The 20,408-nt window shown below is 31.8% G+C and overlaps 6 protein-coding genes across 8 annotated transcripts; all 6 read right to left on the bottom strand.

The window, feature by feature from the left end:
* Positions 1-24: 24 nt before the first annotated feature.
* Positions 25-2,338, bottom strand: LOC107361312 (uncharacterized). The gene is made up of 2 exons (XM_015928118.3): positions 1,091-2,338; positions 25-665 (listed from the first exon to the last, which is right to left on the bottom strand). The coding sequence occupies exons 1-2, from the start codon at positions 2,092-2,094 to the stop codon at positions 104-106; spliced, it is 1,566 nt and encodes a 521-aa protein (XP_015783604.2). The 5' UTR covers positions 2,095-2,338; the 3' UTR covers positions 25-103.
* A 610-nt stretch (positions 2,339-2,948) lies between these two features.
* LOC107361311 (uncharacterized) lies at positions 2,949-7,929 on the bottom strand. 2 transcript variants are annotated; one of them, XM_089268424.1, is made up of 3 exons: positions 6,535-7,929; positions 3,720-6,463; positions 2,949-3,625 (listed from the first exon to the last, which is right to left on the bottom strand). In XM_089268424.1, the coding sequence occupies exons 1-2, from the start codon at positions 7,152-7,154 to the stop codon at positions 5,833-5,835; spliced, it is 1,251 nt and encodes a 416-aa protein (XP_089124550.1). In that variant the 5' UTR covers positions 7,155-7,929; the 3' UTR covers positions 2,949-3,625; positions 3,720-5,832. The 2 variants fall into 2 exon arrangements, with proteins under 2 accessions (XP_089124550.1, XP_015783603.1); XM_015928117.3 differs by lacking the exon at positions 6,535-7,929 and having other exon boundaries at positions 3,720-4,971.
* Positions 7,930-8,482: 553 nt separating this feature from the next.
* On the bottom strand, positions 8,483-11,032 carry LOC107360999 (kelch-like protein 40). 2 transcript variants are annotated; one of them, XM_089270273.1, is made up of 2 exons: positions 9,545-11,032; positions 8,483-9,272 (listed from the first exon to the last, which is right to left on the bottom strand). In XM_089270273.1, exons 1-2 carry the CDS (start codon positions 10,546-10,548, stop codon positions 8,720-8,722), a joined length of 1,557 nt encoding a protein of 518 aa, XP_089126399.1. In that variant the 5' UTR covers positions 10,549-11,032; the 3' UTR covers positions 8,483-8,719. The 2 variants fall into 2 exon arrangements, with proteins under 2 accessions (XP_089126399.1, XP_089126398.1); XM_089270272.1 differs by having other exon boundaries at positions 8,483-9,275; positions 9,545-11,031.
* Positions 11,033-11,119: 87 nt separating this feature from the next.
* LOC149094566 (uncharacterized) lies at positions 11,120-13,497 on the bottom strand. The gene is made up of 2 exons (XM_015927683.3): positions 12,237-13,497; positions 11,120-11,895 (listed from the first exon to the last, which is right to left on the bottom strand). Exons 1-2 carry the CDS (start codon positions 13,241-13,243, stop codon positions 11,214-11,216), a joined length of 1,689 nt encoding a protein of 562 aa, XP_015783169.2. The 5' UTR covers positions 13,244-13,497; the 3' UTR covers positions 11,120-11,213.
* A 586-nt stretch (positions 13,498-14,083) lies between these two features.
* LOC112538717 (uncharacterized) lies at positions 14,084-16,388 on the bottom strand. The gene is made up of 2 exons (XM_025160589.2): positions 15,309-16,388; positions 14,084-14,700 (listed from the first exon to the last, which is right to left on the bottom strand). The coding sequence occupies exons 1-2, from the start codon at positions 16,301-16,303 to the stop codon at positions 14,133-14,135; spliced, it is 1,563 nt and encodes a 520-aa protein (XP_025016357.2). The 5' UTR covers positions 16,304-16,388; the 3' UTR covers positions 14,084-14,132.
* A 1,483-nt stretch (positions 16,389-17,871) lies between these two features.
* Positions 17,872-20,369, bottom strand: LOC107360970 (uncharacterized). Its single transcript, XM_015927687.3, has 2 exons — positions 19,160-20,369; positions 17,872-18,568 (listed from the first exon to the last, which is right to left on the bottom strand). The coding sequence occupies exons 1-2, from the start codon at positions 20,164-20,166 to the stop codon at positions 18,007-18,009; spliced, it is 1,569 nt and encodes a 522-aa protein (XP_015783173.2). The 5' UTR covers positions 20,167-20,369; the 3' UTR covers positions 17,872-18,006.
* Between the last annotated feature and the right edge of the window lie 39 nt (positions 20,370-20,408).

Genomic DNA, 20,408 nt, shown 5'->3' with positions numbered 1-20,408 from the left:
CTATATTTAATGACTGAGAAAATATTTTAAATACGAATAATTTTATGGAAAATTTGAAACTTAAATTAAAGCGGAACAGTATGGTACATATGGTAGCTCAGAGTCAATCAGCGCTATGCTCATACAGAGGTTCAATAACGTTCATTGGTAAAAATGTAGAAGTGAAGGCAATCAGCTTAGCAATAGAAGAACCAGAATTGTTGGAACAAAAGTTTACATTCATGATACAATATTTTTCAATCCATTCATCCTCATCAAGACAAAAAATATGCACTTTTCCAGATCTCTTGTTGACCAAAATAACTTTGTCATCGTTTGTTTGATGAGAAGTCAAGATTAAATCATTGAAATCCCATTTTTCGTCTTTGAATGGTTCCCTCTTGTCGAAACATTTAGTTTCTCGATCAAATTGAATAAATTCGAGATCCTTCGTCAATATGTAAACAACATTGTCCAAAACAGTAGCTTGAAAATAGGTTTTTCGATCTCTATAACCATTGAACCAACTTTTATGTTTAGCTGGGAATAGACCAAACCACTTCATCTTGTCGAGAGTTTTACCAATCAAAATGGTTTTACCATTAGATTCAAGAAGCAGTCTATCTTCACTGGAAATTGAAGCAGGAAGCTTTACATCTTTGTCGTCTAAACAGCAGGAGTTATAACTGAAGAATGAGGTAAGATAAAATTAGAACAAATAATTCAATCAAATTTCATACTTTCGAGATTTTAAAGATTTTCTCAAGTTAGATCTAACCTTAAAAGCTGCGAGAATTATTTTGAATAGCAGCATATCATCGAGAAATTTTTAATGAAATGAAAATGTCTCTTGAATAAGGTTGGACCTGTGAGTGTCGAAAAGCATTCTTCAAGCGTCGAAACATTTACAAGTATTTTACAGTATTTAAAAATCAAGAATGAAAAGCCTATGAGATAACTTTGAATAAGATTATGCAGATGCAATTACGCTAATAAATGTTTATCTGGATGAAATGCAGTATATGCAGTGTATAAAAGAATCATAACAGAAGAAACAGGAGAATGTTACTAAAACCACAAGACTACTAGTGTGATTAATTAACTTACATACCTGAGATTATCTGAAAACTTTACCAGGAATTTAATTAAGTCACTGTAGTAAGTTTTACCGGCAACTTTGAAGTCGAGCCATCGAAATGTCTTCTTAACCCAATCAATTCGAACTCCTTTTGTTCCAGAATCAAATAAAATATCTGAAATGTGTTCTCCATGAATGAATTTAAGTGACATAGAATCATCTTGAGTAAAATCACCAATCGTGAAACAAAAAAAGTCATCATCAAACGCTTTTATTCTTAGTGTTGATGTATCTCTTTGATGAATAGAAACAAAGAAGTTTTGTTTGCTGCGATCGAAGCCAGTTTCATCATTTTCGAAAGTAACTGCGTCGAAATTAGGCAGCATCTTGATTAATTCATTAGCCTTTACCTTACAAATATCATCAGGATCCATGAAAGACCAACGAACACATTCCAATAGTTGTGGAAGTAGTTCTTTTCGAGATTTGACATATTCATTCACCCATTTCATGATTGATTCCAAAATTTGATATTCAGAGTAAACCATCAAATCTAATTTGAGAATAGCTTCAACTGTCTCAACTGGATAATTCAAGAAAATTTCCGTATTGGCGATCATCAAAAAATAGCGACAAATTATGTTGTTAATAGCTCCAGAAGTTAAGATTTTAGACACTCTGGTAACTTGAGGTAGCACAACTGGTAGATGTTTAATGGTGAAATTTTCGTGGAAAAAGGCCAAACAAGGTTGAAACAAACGTTCATTTATCATCAAATAATCAGCTGCTTCGTAAAAACTAATAACATTTTCCATTTGGAGGAAGAATGATTCCGAGTGAATCCAATCGAGGATAGCATCGAATACATGTTCATCAAAATCTAGCTCCACCTTGCTTCTTTTAGATTCCAATAAATCGCAGCAAAACATTTTCTCGAAGTAAGGTACAGATGAACAAATGAGCTTTTTGGAAACATTATATTTCCTTTTTCTATTTATAATTTTCAATTTCTCATTATTTCCATCTTCTTTATCCATGGCGGCTATGGTCGTCAAAAAATCACAATGAAATACTTCAAACTCAAAAGGTTTAATTAGACATAAGAAATCAATGAATTCAAAACACGATGATATCACCAAAGGAGGGTATTAGATTTTCATTCGGCATAACAAATATTAGCTCTTTGGTATAAGCAAGATTTAAACACATGTGAGACCAAAGAGTAAAGGAAGTGTGTGACTTAATCACAATGTAGCAACAAGAGTCCAGAAATCAAAACAATCCTTACGATGATTGGTTTGTTTTAAGTCTGCGGTTTTTGAATTTTTATGCAAGTTTTAAATAAAAATTGATTTTCATTAGCTGCAAATTAACAATTAATTACATTAGGGGTCAATTAACGGGACTGATCAAAATAATTTATACACTTTATTTGCAGGCAAAGTTTTGACTCTATCTCGATCTTTATTAATATCAATTTCTGTTAAACTTAATACATGCGTTAGTTATTTTATTAAACAAGCTAAACAATAGTTTTGAAAAAAGAGGTAAATCCTCAAAGAGTAAGGTTACCTTACTCTTTGGGTAAATCTGACGAGGTTAAACCCATTATTACATCATTTTTATTTAAGAGCGCTTATTTCAACTTACAATTAGTTAGTTTCTGACTCCACTGTATTAATGTTGAATAATCTGCTTTTCTGTTTTTACTGTTTGAAGAGTAACAAGAGTTTGTGGAAAGAGTAACCGATTCTTCGGTGTGGAATGCCTGGTGTGAGTTGAAGCAGGACCCGTGTGATTGGGCAAAAATTATATAGTTATAGTGAGTTGGCTTTTTTATTACAGATAAGATTTTTAGAATCAAAGAGTTCAGTTAAATGAAACAAAGAAGTAAGAGATTTTAACTTTATTTATTGATTAACAATAATATCGAAATGAACCTTTGAAAATGCTTAAATCAGCTATTCTTTAATGACATTCTCACATGGTGCTGGCAAATGTGCAGCTTGATAAAAGCATTGCTTGTTCAACGGTTTGATATTTTTCATCGGTAAAAGGGCTGAAGTGAAGGTAATCAACTTTTTAACAGGGATCTTTGAGCTATCAGAAACAAGATTAACATCCATTACCCGATACGATTCAGACCACTCATTCTTACTGATACAGAAAACATGAATTTTTCCAGATGACTTATTAATCAGAAATACTTTATCGTCTCCTGTTTGATGGGAAGTTAAGATTAAATCATTGAAATCCAATTTTTCGTCACTGAACGGTTTGCTCTTGTTGAGGTATTTAGTTTCAATATTGAATTGAATGAATTCCAGATCATTTTTCAATATATAAACAGCTTTGTCAATAACAGTGGCACGGAAAGATTGTCTATAGTCTTTATAGTTTCTGAAATAACATGGATCTCTAACTGGAAAAAGAACGAACCACCATTGATAGGATTGAGTTTTACCAATCAAAATGAATTTACCATTAGATTCAAGGAGCAAACAATCATCACTGTAGACTGGCGTATCAAGTTTTTTATCGTTGAATTCCAAATAACAGTCAAAGGCACTAAAGTGTGGGGGAGAATAAATGAAAAGAAAACTTAAACTCTACAAAAAAAGAAGACTTTACTGAAATATTGATGGTAAAATGATGAACATACCTTGGTTGCGTAGGGCACATTACTATGAATTTGGATAATTGACTGTAGTAAGTTTTACCAGCTACTTTGAAGTCGAGCCATCGATATGACTTTTTATGCCAATTAATTCGAACTCCTCTTGTTCCAGAATCAAATAAAATATCTGAAGTATGTTCATCATGGACAAATTCAAGTGAAATAGAATCGTCTTGAGTGAAATCACCAATCGTAAGACAAAGAAAATCATTGTCAAGCACTTTTATTTGCAAAGTTACGTCATCTTTTTGGTGAATTGAAATGAAGAATCTTTGGTGACTACGATCGAATTCATATTCGACAGTGTTAGTGATAGCTGATTTATAATTTGCCAAAGTCTTGACAAATTCATGATTTACCACTCTACGTAGATCATTAAGATCCATGAAACGCCAGCGAACACAATTTAATAATTGCATAAAAAATCTTCTTCTAGTAACCTTTTTAGCGACCCATTTCACGATCGATTCAAATATTTGAAATTCTGAGTAAACCACCAAATCCAATTTGAGAATAGCTTCAACCGTTTCAACTGGATAATCCAAAAAAATTTCCGTATTGAGGATTGACAAGAAATGGCGACAGATTATGTTTTCAATGGATCCTGAGCTGATCAATTTAGACACTTTAGTGACTTGCGGTAAAACAGATGGAAGATGTCTAATGGTGAAATTTTCATGGAAATAAGAGAGACAAGGTTCAAACAAACGATCATTTATCATCAAATAATCAGCTACTTCGTAAAAATTGATCACATATTCAACTTTAATGGTAAACGATTCCGAATGAATCCAATCCATGATAGAATTGAAGACTTGTTCATCAAAATTCAGTTCCACTTTGTTTTCCATGGATTCCAACAAATCGCAGCAAAACATTTTCTCAAAATAAGGCACAACTGAACAGATGAACTTTTTAGAGACATAATATTCTCTTTTTCTGTTTACAATTTTTAACTCGTCATCACAATCGAAATATTCACTCATAGTTTCCATAATTTCGATCAATTGAAATCACAAAAGGCTTCGAAAAATCAGTGATTTTGCTGTAGGTTTAGATGATTAGAAGGTAATAGGAGATGTTTAAATGGGTTTACACAAAATACAATATTTATTTACTACAGAAAACCAAAAAATTAATAACTGTGTTTTTGCCTAAAAGTAATCTTATGCTCTTTGCACATTGACCATTTAATGGCAAGCATAACTTATGTTACATATGTTAAATAAGTGAGATGTTGGGTTTATAAAGGCGTGGCTTAAAATATTTTTCAACTCACAAACACTTTATCTTATCTTTAAATCTTTAACCAGAAAATTAACCAGAAAAATTGAAAACCGTTTATTTTAACCTTCTCAAGTTTTATGTTTTTTTAATTGATCTAATGATGGAAACGAAGATATTACATATGTACACATAATGCTGTAAATACATTTCGTTCATTTTTAAGTTTCTAGAATTAAAAGTTCCGGATTGAATTCACTATCGAAGGTCACTTAAAGCTCTCAGAATTAAAGACAGTTGATAAAAAAATAAGAGATTGAATTCAAAAAACTGATAATATTAAATGAGGTTAGACTTGTAATGAATTTTTTCTTAAAGATAGACGATACTATCGATATCGATGACATGTATCGCTTTATTTTACCAAAAAAAGCAAAACAAATGCCGTTTTTTAACCGCTGGTTGACAGTGGGTTATGGTTTAAATTAACACTTTATCTTTGAATCTTTAACCAGAAAAGATTGAATTTACTATTGAGGTCTAATATTTTTCTATTCACAAGCAAAGATCAAAGATTGAATAATTGAAATTCAATTTTACACGTTTAACGAATTCAATTACACGACTAACTATCAAAACTAGATAAGTCAAATCAAATGGCGAAGGAATGAATTCTGAATGTTCAGCTTACTGACTCATTTAAATTCAGTTAAGTCATAGTCTAAAATCAATATTGACGTGAAACAATGAATTTTCTTAAGAATGTATCGCTGTCATGAAGTTGGAATCATTCGAGATATGTTCATGATGAGACGATAATTAAACATGTTTTTTGGAAACATTCCGGGCATGGATCACAAATCTAAGCAATTTATTATGCTTTGAATTTTTTTACATTATCTGCGGTTCTTCTTTCTATTGCTTCGGCTCTTTTCAGGCTTTGGGATTGTGTATACAAAGGGTTGATATTTTGAATGGGTAGGAATGTTGAGGTGAAGGCAATTAACTTATTCACATTAGCACGAGGATCTTTGGAAGTGACATTTACGCTCATGATTTGATATTTTTGATTTAAAAGCCATTTTTTCTGCTTGGTGCAGAAAACATAAATCTTGCCAGATGATTTATCGACCAGGAATACTTTATCGTCTCCTGTTTGATGAGAAGTCAAGCCCAACTCATTGAAATCCATCTTTTCGTCTTTGAATGGTTCACTCTTACTGCCGCATTTATCTACGTAATTGTATCGGATAAATTCGAGTTCCTTTGTCAATATGTAAACAGTATTGTCTAAAACAGTGGCATGGAAAGTCATATTACGATTTTCTTTAAAGATGTTGAACCAAGTTGGATTTTTAACAGGAAAGAAACCAAACCACTTTCTCTCGGATTTTGATCTACCAACCAAAATGAATTTACCATTAGCTTCAAGGAATACAAACTCATCACTTCGTACCAACTCAGAAAGTTTGGCATCTTTGTCATGCAAATAACAGGAAGAGGTGCTAAAGTAAGAGGTGAAAACAAATATGAATTCAAACTGACATTGAAAAAAAGATTAATCATGAGCACATACCTGAGTTTATTCGAATACTTGCAAATGAATTTACCGAGTCGACTGTAGTAAGTTTTACCAGCAACTTTGAAGTCGAGCCATCGAAAAGTCTTTTTAACCCAATCAATTCGAACTCCTTTTATTCCAGAATCAAATAAAATATCTGAAGCCTGTTCTTCAGGAACAAATTCAAGTGACATTGAATCGTCTTGAGTAAAATCACCAAGCGGTAAACAGCGAAATTCATCATCAAACACATTCACTCTGACATTTGAAGCATCGATCCGATGCATTGAAACGAAACCGTTTTGCTTGCTTCGGTTTCTGTGTTCAGTTTTAACATTTGCACAGATAATTGATACAAAATTAGTCAAAGAACTGATGTATTCATCATTTTGCAATTTGGTTATATCATCTTTATCCATGAAAGGCCAACGAACATGATTGAGTAGCTGTGGAATCAATTCGTTTCTAGATTCTGTGTCCTTATTCGCCCATTTCATGATTGATTCAAATATCTGAAGTTCAGAGTAGACCATTAAGTCTAGTTTGAGAATAGATGCAACGATCTCAACTGGATAATCCAAGAAAATATCAGTGTTTACAATCTGCAAGAAATGGCGACAAATTAAATTTTCCATAGATCTTGAATTTATCAATTTGGACACTTTGGTGACTTGAGGTAAAATAACTGGAAGGTACTCAATGGTGAAATTTTCATGGAAGTAGTCAAAACAAGGCTTAGAAAGAGATTAATTTAACATAAAATAATCAACTGCATCGTAAAAACTGATCACATAATCCATTTGTATGATGAATAATCCTGAATGAACCCAACCAAGGATAGAGTCGAAAACACGTTCATCGAAATCCAGTTCAACTTTGTTTTCCTTTGATTCCAATGAGTCGCTTTGAAACATAGTCTTAAAATAAGGAACAATTGAGCAAATTAACTTTTTAGAAACATTATATTCGAGGTTTCTATTCACAATTTTGAATTTTTCACCACAATTCTGATCTAGTAATACACTCATCTCCAATTTTTGTGGAAAAGAATCACATGAAAACAAAAAACTTTTATTTTTATTCTTATATTAAAACAACAGCAAAGATAATGACATTACATACATGCAAGACTGATTTGTAAAAGAGTAATAGTGTTGTACCTTTTCCTTATTTGGCTTTCTTTTGGTGAGACGTCTCAGTGAGAGAGAAGAGGTCGTTACGATGAACCAATCCTTGGGCTGTAATTATTATAAACAGTCACTCATTGCTTGTCAAATATCAGTTAGAAACACTTTTGTACTTTTTGCGAAAATAGGCAATCCCTAAACAACGTTCAAATAAAGATCTTAAAATCTATCAATATTTCACAGCAATCTCCTTCCTTTTACCCTTTTAATTCATTCGTTTTTCCTTTTTATTCTCACATCAAAAATGCTTTGCTCGACCTAATATCTTTAAACTATGTACTGAATCCTCTCCCTCTTCATGTTACATTGTAAACCTCATAAGTATCACTAAGATACAAAAATATGAACCACTCCACAGTGAATATGACGTACAGCCATACCTTTCCTTCAAATAAATGAACCTAAAATCAGTTACGCTTAAAATAGCCAAATGTTAAGCAGCCAATCAAGTATCGTATGGAAATAAATGGAAATATAATACAAATGGGGAAAATCAAAAAGTATTTGACTGTATCAAGTAGCGAGTGAAACTAATAAGATGAATGATCGAGTATTTGAAATACGAGGCTACTAGCAGTTAACATAACTTTGCTGTTGTCTGTTTGGTGTGAAGCGTAAATGTTCGAAATCCAGATTTTCATCATTAAACAGTTCACTGAGTGTAATCTGAGTAATACATGTATAATTAATTCTCGCACATTAATTGACTATCTGAAATTAGATTGTTAGAGAAACTTCCTGATCCATTGAATTTAAAAAACAATGAATCTGAAATATTAAGCAAACAATATTTTTATTTTGATATCATGTTGGAAGTGTCAAAACACATGAGATACGTGAGCTGTGGTACTTGTAGATGCTTTGAAATGATAGAGTTGGTGAATTGATGTTGATTTCTATTAGATGAATGAATGAACATAATTATCTAATTAGATTTAAATCATCTAAAAACCTTGCCTGATTTTTCAACGGTTGAATATTGCTCGACAAAATGACACATACTCATTACCAAGTTAAGAAAAGTTCTGATTATACAGAGGTTTGATTTTTTTTAAGGATAGAAATGTTGAAGTGAAGGCGATCAATCGACCGGCGTTAACAGAATAGGTATTCATGATCTGAAGCTTCTTAATCCATTTCTTCTGATTGATGCAGAAAAATGAAATTTTTCCGGACAATTTATTAACCAGATATACTTTATCGTCATTTGTTTGATGAGAAGTCAAGATTAAATCATTGAAATTCCATTTTTCGCCTTTGAATGGTTCAGTCTTATTGAAGCATTTAGTTTGATAATTAAACTGGATAAATTCGAGATTCTTTGTCAATATATAAACAACATTGTCCAAAACAGTGGCATGGAAAGAGCGTTGGTGGTCTTTATAAATTTTGAGCCAATCTCGATGGTAACCATAAAAAGAACCAAACCATTTCGGCTCGTCTTTATTTTTGCCAATCAGTATGAAATCATTGATGGTATTAGCTTCAAGAAACACGAACTCATCCCATAGCACCGATTTGGTAGGCATTTTAGTATTTGAGTTTTCCAAATAACAGATAAAAGATCTGCTGAAGAAGGATAAAATAAAATTGAAGAAAAACAATTGAATTAAAACTAATTGTTACATTGAAAGAGATTGATTCACTTAATATGAAAAATTAAGATCGTTGGATATTTATTAGCTTGATTAATACTAAAAATTGAATTGAATTTTGAAAATTCATCAATTTTCAGTGAAGTGTTTCGATCTCATTAAAGTTTAATATTACAAACAAATCAAATCGAATCGAACGAATCGATCTATACAGAATAGAAATTATCATAACATTTGACATACCTGGAATCAGTTGGGAACTTGAGAATCGACTCGTTAATCTGACTATAATAAGTTTTACCAGCAACTTTGAAGTCGTGCCTTCGAAATGTCTTTTTCATCCAATCAACTCGAATACCTTTTCTTCCAGAATCAAATAAAATATCTGAAGCATGTTCACCATGAATCAATGCAAGTGACATCCCATTGTTTAGTGTAAAATCACCGATCGGCAAACAGAATAATTCTTTATCGAAAACATTTATTCTTAATCTTGAATCATCTATTCGATGTACAGAGACGAAGAAATTTTGTTTACTGCGATCAATATCAGATTTACTAGACGGGATAGTTGAGTCAATGTTATTCGAAGACTTGATTATTTCGTTATCCTTCAATTTATGTAAATCGACAGGAAACATGAAAGACCAACGAATACATTTCAATAGCTGTGGAAATAATCCTTCCATAAAATCTGAGTTTTTATTAATCCATTTCTTGATTGATTCAAAAATTTGATATTCAGAGTTAACAACTAAATCTAATTTTAGAATAGCTTCAATTGTCTCAACTGGGTAATTCAAAAAAATGTCAGTAGACGCGATCTTCAAGAAGTGGCGACAGATGAAGTTTTCAATTGATCCTGAATCAATCAACTTACACCCTTTTGTAACTTGAGATAAAACAGTTGGAAGATATTCAATGGTAAAGTTTTCATGGAAATATGACAAACAGGGTTCATGAAGACGTTCATTGATCATCAAGTAATCAGCTGCTTCATAAAAACGGATCACATGATCCATTTGCATGATGAATAATCCTCTGTGAATCCAACTAAGGATAGAATCGAAAATATGTTCATCAAAATCGAGTTCCACTTTGTTTACTTCTGATTTCAACAAATCACTGAAACACATTTTTTCAAAGTAAGGCACAGACGAGCAGATGAACTTTTTAGAGACATAATATTGACGGTTTCTATTCACAATTTTCAATTTATCATCACAATTTTCATCTTCTTTTTTCATTTTAGTTCCGTTCAGATGAAAAAACACAAAAACTTAGAAAATCCAATAAATTTTTAAGCGTTTTGTGGACGAGAATATTTATAACATTAAAACTAAATAGGCTAGAGAACTCTGAATAATTTATTAGATGAAAGCACAAACTTTTGTTGAAAAAATAGCGTCTTATCTTAGGATACGAAGAGTTGGTGTTCCGAGAATGACCAAGCATAAGATAGACAACTGTATTTATAGCAATCTTACAATTGTTTTTCATAAGGGTTGGCTTATAATGGCAATGGCTGCACTATACAAATGTTAGCTTTTTTCCAATATTTTCGATATTTTATAAGATTGCTTTAGTTTTGCTGATTTTTTCGTAGTAGCCAATCTGAATGGTAGCTTTCGTTATCACAATTCTTCGTTAAATTTGACAACTTTTGATAAAATGTAACATCTTATTGGAAAGTATTCCACATTTGTTTGATTTTCTTTTGCTCGTGCTTATACTGCAAAGTATATGCTTATACTGCACTTGCACTGGTTATACTCTTATTTATACTGTAAGTGATAGAAATAAAAGACAAGATTCAACTATGGATATGTATTAAACTTTAAGTTGGAATCATTAGAGATACAATGTACAATATGAGACAATATTTAAATAAGTTTTTTCATTTCGGGCAAATCTAAGCAATGTAATATTTTTTGGGTTTTTTTGCTCTATTTGAGGTTCTTCTCTCTATTGGTTCGGCTCTTTTGGCGCTTCGTTCGGCGCTTCGTTCGGCGCTTCGTTCGGAGCTTTGGGATTGTGTATACAAAGGATTGATATTTTGAATGGGTAAGAATGTTGAGGTGAAAGTAATTAACTTATTCAAATTAGCTCGAGAATCTTTGGAAGTGGCATATACGCTCATGATTTGATATTTTTGATTTAAAAGCCATTTTTTCTGCTTGGTGCAGAAAACATAAATTTTGCCAGATGATTTATTAACCAAAATCACTTTATGATCTCCTGTTTGATGAGAAGTCAAGATTAAATCATTGAAATCCCATTTTTCGCCTTTGAATGGTTCAGCCTTATTGAAGCATTTAGTTTCATAATTAAATTGGATAAATTCTAGATCCTTTGTCAATATATAAACAACATTGTCCAAAACAGTGGCATGAAAAGAGCGTTGATGGTCTTTATAAATTTTGAGCCAATCTCGATGGTAACCATAAAAAGAACCGAACCATTTCTTTTCGTCTTTAGTTTTACCAATCAGTATGAAATCATTGATAGCATTAGCTTCAAGAAACACATACTCATCCCTGGAAATCGATGTTGTCGATTTTGCATTTATATCTTCCAAATAACAGATAAAACGTCTAAAGAATGAGGGTAGAATTAAATTCCAGAAAAGCAATTAGCTTATTGAATGGAAACTACTGGTTTCATTCAAAATATAAATTATCGAGATTGATTCATTGAATATTAAAAATGAAGCGCGCTGAATATTTATTAGTACATACATAGTTTAGTATATATATAGTTTATATATAATTATCTAATATTAGATACTTTTGATCTGGATAACGCAAACTAATAAATTTTTAGTAAATTATTTCGATTGAATTTGAAGTTCAAGCGAATCATTGTAAACGCTTCAATTCACTAGCAATGTAAGTCAATCTTAACAGAATAGAGGTTATGAAAATATTTGACATACCTAGATTTATTAGCAAACTTCGAGATCAACTCAGCAATCTGAGTATAATAGGTTTTACCAGCCACTTTGAAGTTGTGCCATCGAAATGTCTTTTTGGCCCAGTCAACTCGAATACCTTTTGTACCAGAGTCATACAGAATATCTGTAACATGTTCTCCATGAATAAAGTCTGATGACATTTTATCATTTTGTGTAAAATCACCAATCGGAATACAGAATAATTCATGATCAAAAATAATTATTCTTAACCTTGAATTATCTATTTGATGAATAGAAATGAAGAAGTTTTGTTTACTGCGATTGATATCAGATTTAACACTAGACAGGACAATTGAATTAAAATTATTCAAAGTCTTGATTAAATCGTTATCCTTTAATTTAGTTAAATTGACAGGATCCATGAAAGACCAACGAATACATTTCAATAGCTGTGGAAGTAAGCGTTTTCTAAAATCTGCTTTCTTGTTTATCCATTTCATGATTGATTCGAAAATTCGATATTCAGAGTCAACAACCAAATCTAATTTTAGAATAGCTTCAATTGTCTCAACTGGGTAATCCAAGAAAACATTCGTGTTAGCGATCTTCAAGAAGTGGCGACAGATGAAGTTTTCAATTGTTCCTGAACTAAGTAATTTAGAAACTTTGGTAACTTGCGATAAAACAGCTGGAAGATATTCCAAGGTAAAGTTTTCATGGAAATATGACAAACAGGGTTCGTAAAGACGATCATTGATCATCAAGTAATCAGCTGCTTCATAAAAACTGATTATATATTCCACTTGAATCATGAATAATCCTGTGTGAATCCAACTGAGGATAGAATCGAAGACATGTTCGTCGAAATCTAATTCCACTTTGTTTTCCTTTGATTCCAACAAATCACAACAAAACATTTTCTCAAAGTAAGGCACAATTGAACAAATGAACTTTTTAGAAACATTATATTCTCGATTTCTATTCACAATCTTCAATTTATCATCGCAGTTTTGATCTTCTTTATTCATTATAGTTGCGTCAACACATAAAACACAGAAAAACTTAAAAAAATGACGAATTCTAAAGGGATGGTTTACGAGTTAATTTTATAAGCAGCGTCTTATTTGAGGATAGCTGGCGTTTTGAAAATGATAATTCTAAAACAGACAACTGCATGATCCCACCCATCTTATGATCATACACTTGTTTTTCATAAGGGGCGGGCTTATACACTAGTTTCCCGCTTAAGTTAATTTTTGATTAGCGCCGTCTACTATATTACCAATGGTATTATTAAGCATCTTACGTATAGTAGATGGCGTTTATAAAAAAGATATCCGTGAAACTAGTGGATTATTTTACAATGTCTAGACCTTAAAAGTTTAAGCGGTTCTTTCAAATATTTTCAATTTTAATGAGATTTCGACCATGTTTTTTTAATAGCCGATCTGAATTTTAGCTATGTTTCTACCGTTATTCTTTGTTACTAACAAATTGTTAGATTTGACAACTTTGATAGAAATGGAACATCTTACAAGGGAAATATTTCAAAGTTTGGTTTTCGTTTGCTCGTACCTTTGTTGTAAGGATTTTTTAAGTGACAAAAGTATGAGACCACATGAAAATCAAGCTTAAATAACCCATATTTGCTACTATAATATCGGTATTTCCGTCGAGATGCAAATAATGTTATCTTGTTAGAGTTACTGTTTTAAATACACAATGGAGTGTTTTGTTTGAAATAGAGATGGATCCAACATCATCGATCATCAAAATGGCCTTTGTTTTTTCTCTTGTAACTGTAACTTGATTTCTTTGCATCGACATTTAAGCAACTTTACTTTACATAAATTCACGAAAAATGGTGACATTCACTTTTATGCAACTTTAATTATTGTTGAACTGAATTATCAATATTTAGTTGAAAGATATATTCTGCGTGAACAAAGGATTGATATTTTTCATGGATAAAAACGTTGAAGTAAAGGCAATCAATCCATCAGCATATACACTAGCGCCTTCGAAACCGACATTAACATTCATAATTCGATATTTCTCAATCCATTCCTCTTCATTAATATAGAAAACATGAATTTCCCCGGACGATTTATTAACCAGAATTACTTTGTCATCTCCTGTTTGACGAGAAGTCAAGATTAAATCATCGAAATCTAATTTCTTGTCTTCGAACGGTTTACTCTTGTTGAAGCACTGAGTTTCGTAATTGAATTGGATAAATTCGAGATCCTCTGTCAAGATGTAAACAACATTGTCCAAAACAGTGGCATGAAAGGATCGTTCATGATCTTTGTACACTTTGAACCAATTCCGATGGAAACCATAAAAAGAACCAAACCATTTCTTTTCGTCTTTAGTTTTACCAATCAAAATATATTTGCCATTGGATTCGAGGAACACGAACTCGTCGCAGGAGATCATATCCGGTAGTTTCGCATCTTTGTCTTCCAAATAATAGGAAAAGGATCTGATGAATAAATACAAATGTAGAGAATGAAATAGAAGTATTTACTTGAAAATTCAAACTACAGTAAACTTTGTAAATTCAGAAGCCGCCATTCATTTTCCAAAGCTTTTCAGCCAAAGAGGAAACAAATTGAATTTCAATTTTTTCGATCTGCAAACCGTGCTGAATTTTTATAACATTAAGAAACTCATGAAATGAGAGATTGAAAGTAATGACAAACATTTAACATTAAGGTAATTCTTAGAGAGTGACAGGCATGTCAGTAAAGGGTTTTAGCGCTAATGAAACAGATTTGTCTGCATTTGTCTGTCAAGTTATTTATGACTTGCATCCTAATGACATGGGAATTTTATTGATTCTAGATTCAAGATCATACAAATTCCCTCAATTATTGGACCTCTGGACTCACATTCGCCTAACATTTGTCATTTTCAAATATCTTTATCTCCTAAGTTTAAGAGACTTCGATCTTTTACAGCAATAGAGTGCTCTTGTTGTAATAGATTTAACAAATCAACAAAGACATTGGAACTTATTAGCGAATTAGAAATTTACAAAATTAAAAATTAATTTTGGTAGATTATGCATGATACATAAACTAAACATACCTAAAATCATCTGAGAAGTTTACAAAAACTTCAATCAATCGACTGTAATAGGTTTTACCAGCAACTTTGAAGTTGACCCATCGAAATGTCTTTTTGGACCAATCAATTCGAATTCCTTCTCTTCCAGAATCAAATAAAATATCTGAAACGTGTTCTCCAGGAACAAATTCAGGTGCCATTGAATCGTCTTGAGTGAAATCACCAATCGGTAAACAAAATAAGTCTTTATCGAGCACATTTACTTTTAGATTTGAATTGTCCATTCGATGAACAGAAATAAAGAAGCTTTGTTTAGTGCGATCTGAATAAGATTTAACATTAGAACAGATGATTGAATCTAAATTAGTAAACGTCTTGATATATTCATCATTCATTGCTTTGGGCATATCACGAGGATCCATAAAAGACCAACGAACACAGTTCAATAGCTGTGGAATCCATTTTTCCCTGGAATCATCCTCTTCGGCCCATTTCATGATTGATTCAAATATTTGATATTCAGAGTGAATCATCAAATCCAATTTTAAAATAGCTTCAACTGCCTCAACTGGATAATTTAAAAAGATATCTGTATGTGTGATCTTCAAGAAGTGGCGACAGATGAAGTTTTCAATCGATCCTGAATCAATCAACTTGGACACTTTGGTGACTTGTTGTAAAACAACTGGAATATGTTTAATGTTGAAATTAAAGTGGAAATAATTGAAACAAGGCTCAAACAAACGATCATTGATCATTAAATAAGCAGATGCTTCATAGAAACTGATAACTTTTTCCATCTGAATGATGAACAATCCTGTGTGAATCCAGTTAAGAATAGAATCAAAGACGTGTTCGTCAAAATCTAGTTCCACCTTGTTTGACTTGGGCTCAAACAAATCACAACTAAACACTTTGTCAAAGTAAGGCACAATTGAACAAATGAACTTTTTAGAAACATTATATTCTCGGTTTCTTACAATAATTTTCAATACATCATCACAATTTTGATCCATTTTATTCACTAAAACTCCATTCGACAAAATTTCACTGCAAATGAACTTCTAGTTAGCTTTTGCGATAAAATTTCGGGTCTTTTAACCAAAAAAAGCTTCACTTCTATCACAATTGTCTGTTGTTTTCAGCGTGAAGAGTCATTTTGACGATCCTTCTCAAGTTGAGCAAACAAAGGGTACTAAACCCACCAGTTAAACATTAAGAAGGGTCGAAATTTACAGATAAAACCTTAGACCTTAGACTTGACCCTCGAATCTTATCTTTTAATTAATAATATATGCTTGCCTATCTATTAAAGTGCATGATTCTCTATTCATTCAACTGCAAACTCAAATATTAATAATTGAATGTTTTACATGTATGTTATTATTGTTAATATAATGTATTTTGTGTTGAGATATTTTTGGCAATACTTCCCTATGATATTGGACCCTTTGTATAAGTTTTACAAAACAATTATCATTTTGCTTTGCCGAGAATGATTCATTGGAGCACAAATTATGAATGTTTTCTAGTTTCAGAAGCTAGTCGAATCGGCCGTTAAGTACACAATTATGAGTACACATTACAGCATTTCTCGATGACTTTAGACAAGTTCCCATAATGTTTAGTCGGCTTCTCAAAATGTTTAGACAAAATCTTAAGCCGGTCCTAAAACCAGTTACTCTTCTCAGAATGTTTGGACAGTTCTCATATTGTTTAGTCAAGTTCTCAGAGCATTTAGACAAAAAGAGTTTTCAAACCGAATTGAAAAGGCAGAAGCAATCAGAGTTGGATTTGAAACATAAGTTTTTTAGTTTTTCAATTAAAATGTCCAAAAATAGGACCAAAAGAGGTTCCTATTAATAAAATTATTGATGATCATCGACCAAAAATTGTGAATGCCATATCAAACGGTTTGAAAACTCTTTTTGACATGGCATTCACAATTTTTGGTCGATGATCATCAATAATTTTATTGTAACGACTAATCTCAACGGTTAACCTAAATGATGCAGAAATCAGTAAATTATGAATAGCACCAGAAAGTTTTTAAAGTTTTGTTAACAAAAATTACGGTAATACAATAGTGTAAGAAGGCATTAAATGTAGTGATTGGCCAAAACCACCGAAATCTCATTCAATTTCTTGCCACTTAGTCGACATCAACGCACTGACTAAGTCGACTCTAGTCGCGTTGATGCTACTTGACTAACCATTTAGCCAGTTGGTGCTTTCTCGACTAGCTTCGGGGTTTTTTATGGTCAGTATTATGACTAACTATATAAACTAGATCACGATCACTAGAAACGCAATCAGATACATTTTGAGAAGCCGACTAAACATTATGGGAACTTGTCTAAAGTCATCGAGAAATGCTGTAAGACAATAGTCTCTAATGTTTAGTTTATTCAAATACTCTGAAATATTTAATAAAAAATATTTTCATTTTCATATCATCTTGTGAGTGGCAAAAACATGAGATACGTAGGTTGCGGTACTTGTGGATGCATTTTAATGATAGAGTTCGATTGAATTAAGCGAGGATGTCAATACACTGTCTGATGATTTAAATTAAATGCATGAATTAACATAAATGACTATATATTAGTCTCAAATTTAATAGTTAATAGTTTCAAGTTATCAGAAAGCAATCAGACCTTGTCTGATTATTCAACGGTTCATTATTGCTTAACAAAAACGAAACAAACAAGGTGCAAAGTTAAGAAAAGTTCTGATTATACAGAGGATTTATATTTTTCAAGAATAGAAATGTTGAAGTGAATGCGATTAATCCGTTAACAGAAGAGCTTTCAGAACATGTATTTACATTCATAATTCGATATTTCTCAATCCATTTCTTCTGATTAACACAGAAAAAGGAAATTTTGCCAGACGATTTATTAACCAAAATCACTTTATGATCTCCAGTTTGATGAGAAGTCAAGATTAAATCATTGAAATCCCATTTTTCGCCTTTGAATGGTTCACTCTTACTGAAGCATTTAGTTTCATAATTAAACTGGATAAATTCGAGATTCTTTGTCAATATATAAACAACATTGTCCAAAACGGTGGCATGAAAAGAGCGTTGATGATCTTTGTAAATTTTGTACCAATCTCGATGGCATCCATAAAAAGAACCAAACCATTTATTTTCGTCGTTGGTTTTACCAATCAGTATGAAATCATTGATAGCATTAGCTTCAAGAAACACGAACTCGTCCCAGGAAATTGGTGAAGGCAATTTTGTATTTTTGTCTTCTAAATAACGGTCATGACTCCTAAAGAATGAAGATTTAATTTAAAATTTAGAAAAGTAATTTTCTTATTGAATGCAAACTAATCGCTACATTGAAATTAGCAATTAACGATTAGAGATTGTGATTTATTGAATATTAAAAATTGAACAAACTGAATTTGGATTCATATTTAAGATAGTACTTTTGAGTTGAATTTCCAAAATTGATCAATTATCAGTAACTTAACAAGATTTCATTTACGTTTAATATAGTAAACAAACCAATTCACTAAGTCAATCTACAAGGTCAAACGGGTAGGTCAAAAAGTAAACGGCTATATCTTTAGAACGGATTTGTTTATTGATCTGAAAATTTGTATATAAATGGATTCTATCAGGATTTTATATCATTTTTGTCCCATTATAAACTGCTTTTTCGAGCTGGGTAAGCGTTTTTGTGTCGCTCCTGAATACCCTGTCTTTTAGACTTCAAATTCCTGATAAATCTAATTAATATAAAATTAAAACGACCGCAATGTGGCGCCTATTTCTCGAGATATAAAGCCAAAAAGTTTAACCTACCCGTTTGAACACCTCGTATACAGAATAGACATGATTTAAATACTTTACATACCTAGGATCAGCTGAAAACTTCACAATCGACTCATTAATCTGATTATAATAATTTTTACCAGCAACTTTGAAGTCGAGCCATCGAAATGTCTTTTGGATCCAATCAACTCGAATACCTTTTCTTCCAGAATCAGATAAAATATCTGAAATGTGTTCTCCGTGAACGAAATCAAGTGACATTTTATCATCTAGGGTGAAATCACCAATAGGTAAACAAAATAATTCACTATCAAAAACATTTATTCTTAATCTTGAATCATCTATCCGATGAATAGAAATGAAGAAGTTTTGTTTACTACGATTAATATCAGATTTAACACAAGACGAGATAATTGAGTCGATATTTTTCAAAGACTTGATTAATTCGTTATTCTTTAATTTAAGTAAATCTTTAGGATCCATGAAAGACCAACGAATACATTTCAATAGCTGTGGAAGTAAGCGTTTTCTAAAATCTGCTTTCTTATTTATCCATTTCATGATTGATTCAAAAATTCGATATTCAGAGTCAACAACTAAATCTAATTTTAGAATAGCTTCAATTGTCTCAACTGGGTAATTCAAAAAAATGTCAGTAGACGCGATCTTCAAGAAGTGGCGACAGATGAAGTTTTCAATTGATCCTGAATCAATCAACTTTGAAACTTTTGTAACTTGCGATAAAACAGTTGGAAGATATTCAATGGTGAAGTTTGCATGGAAATATGACAAACAGGGTTCATGAAGACGTTCATTGATCATCAAATAATCAGCTGCGTCAAAAAAACGGATCACATGATCCATTTGCATGATGAATAATTCTGTGTGAATCCAACTAAGGATAGAATCGAAGACATGTTCATCAAAATCCAGCTCCACTTTGTTTTCCGTTGATTCCAACAAATCACTGCAAAACATTTTCTCAAAGTAAGGCACAACTGAACAAATGAACTTTTTAGAAACATAATATTCACGGTTTCTATTCATAATTTTCAATTTATCATCACAATTCCCATCTTTTTTTTTCATTTTAGTTCCGTTCAGGTGAAAAACAAAAACTCACAAAATTAACAAATTTTTAAAGGTATTGTCGACGAAAATAACATTAAACTAAACACGCTGGGAGACTCAAAATATTTGTAAGATGAAAGCACTAACTTCCATTTAAGAAACGTTTCAGCTTAGTAAGCAAAAGTTGGCGTTTTAATATGATCGATCATAAGATAGACAATTGTATTTATACCCATCTCACACTTGTTTTTCATAAGGAT

This window comes from Tetranychus urticae, chromosome 1, assembly GCF_039701765.1.
Source record: "Tetranychus urticae isolate SD_2017Ah chromosome 1, NJAU_TeUrti_SD_1.0, whole genome shotgun sequence".
Lineage (NCBI taxonomy): Eukaryota > Metazoa > Arthropoda > Arachnida > Trombidiformes > Tetranychidae > Tetranychus > Tetranychus urticae.
Note: the sequence above shows the minus strand (reverse complement) of the source record. Positions and strands in the feature narration are given on the sequence as shown.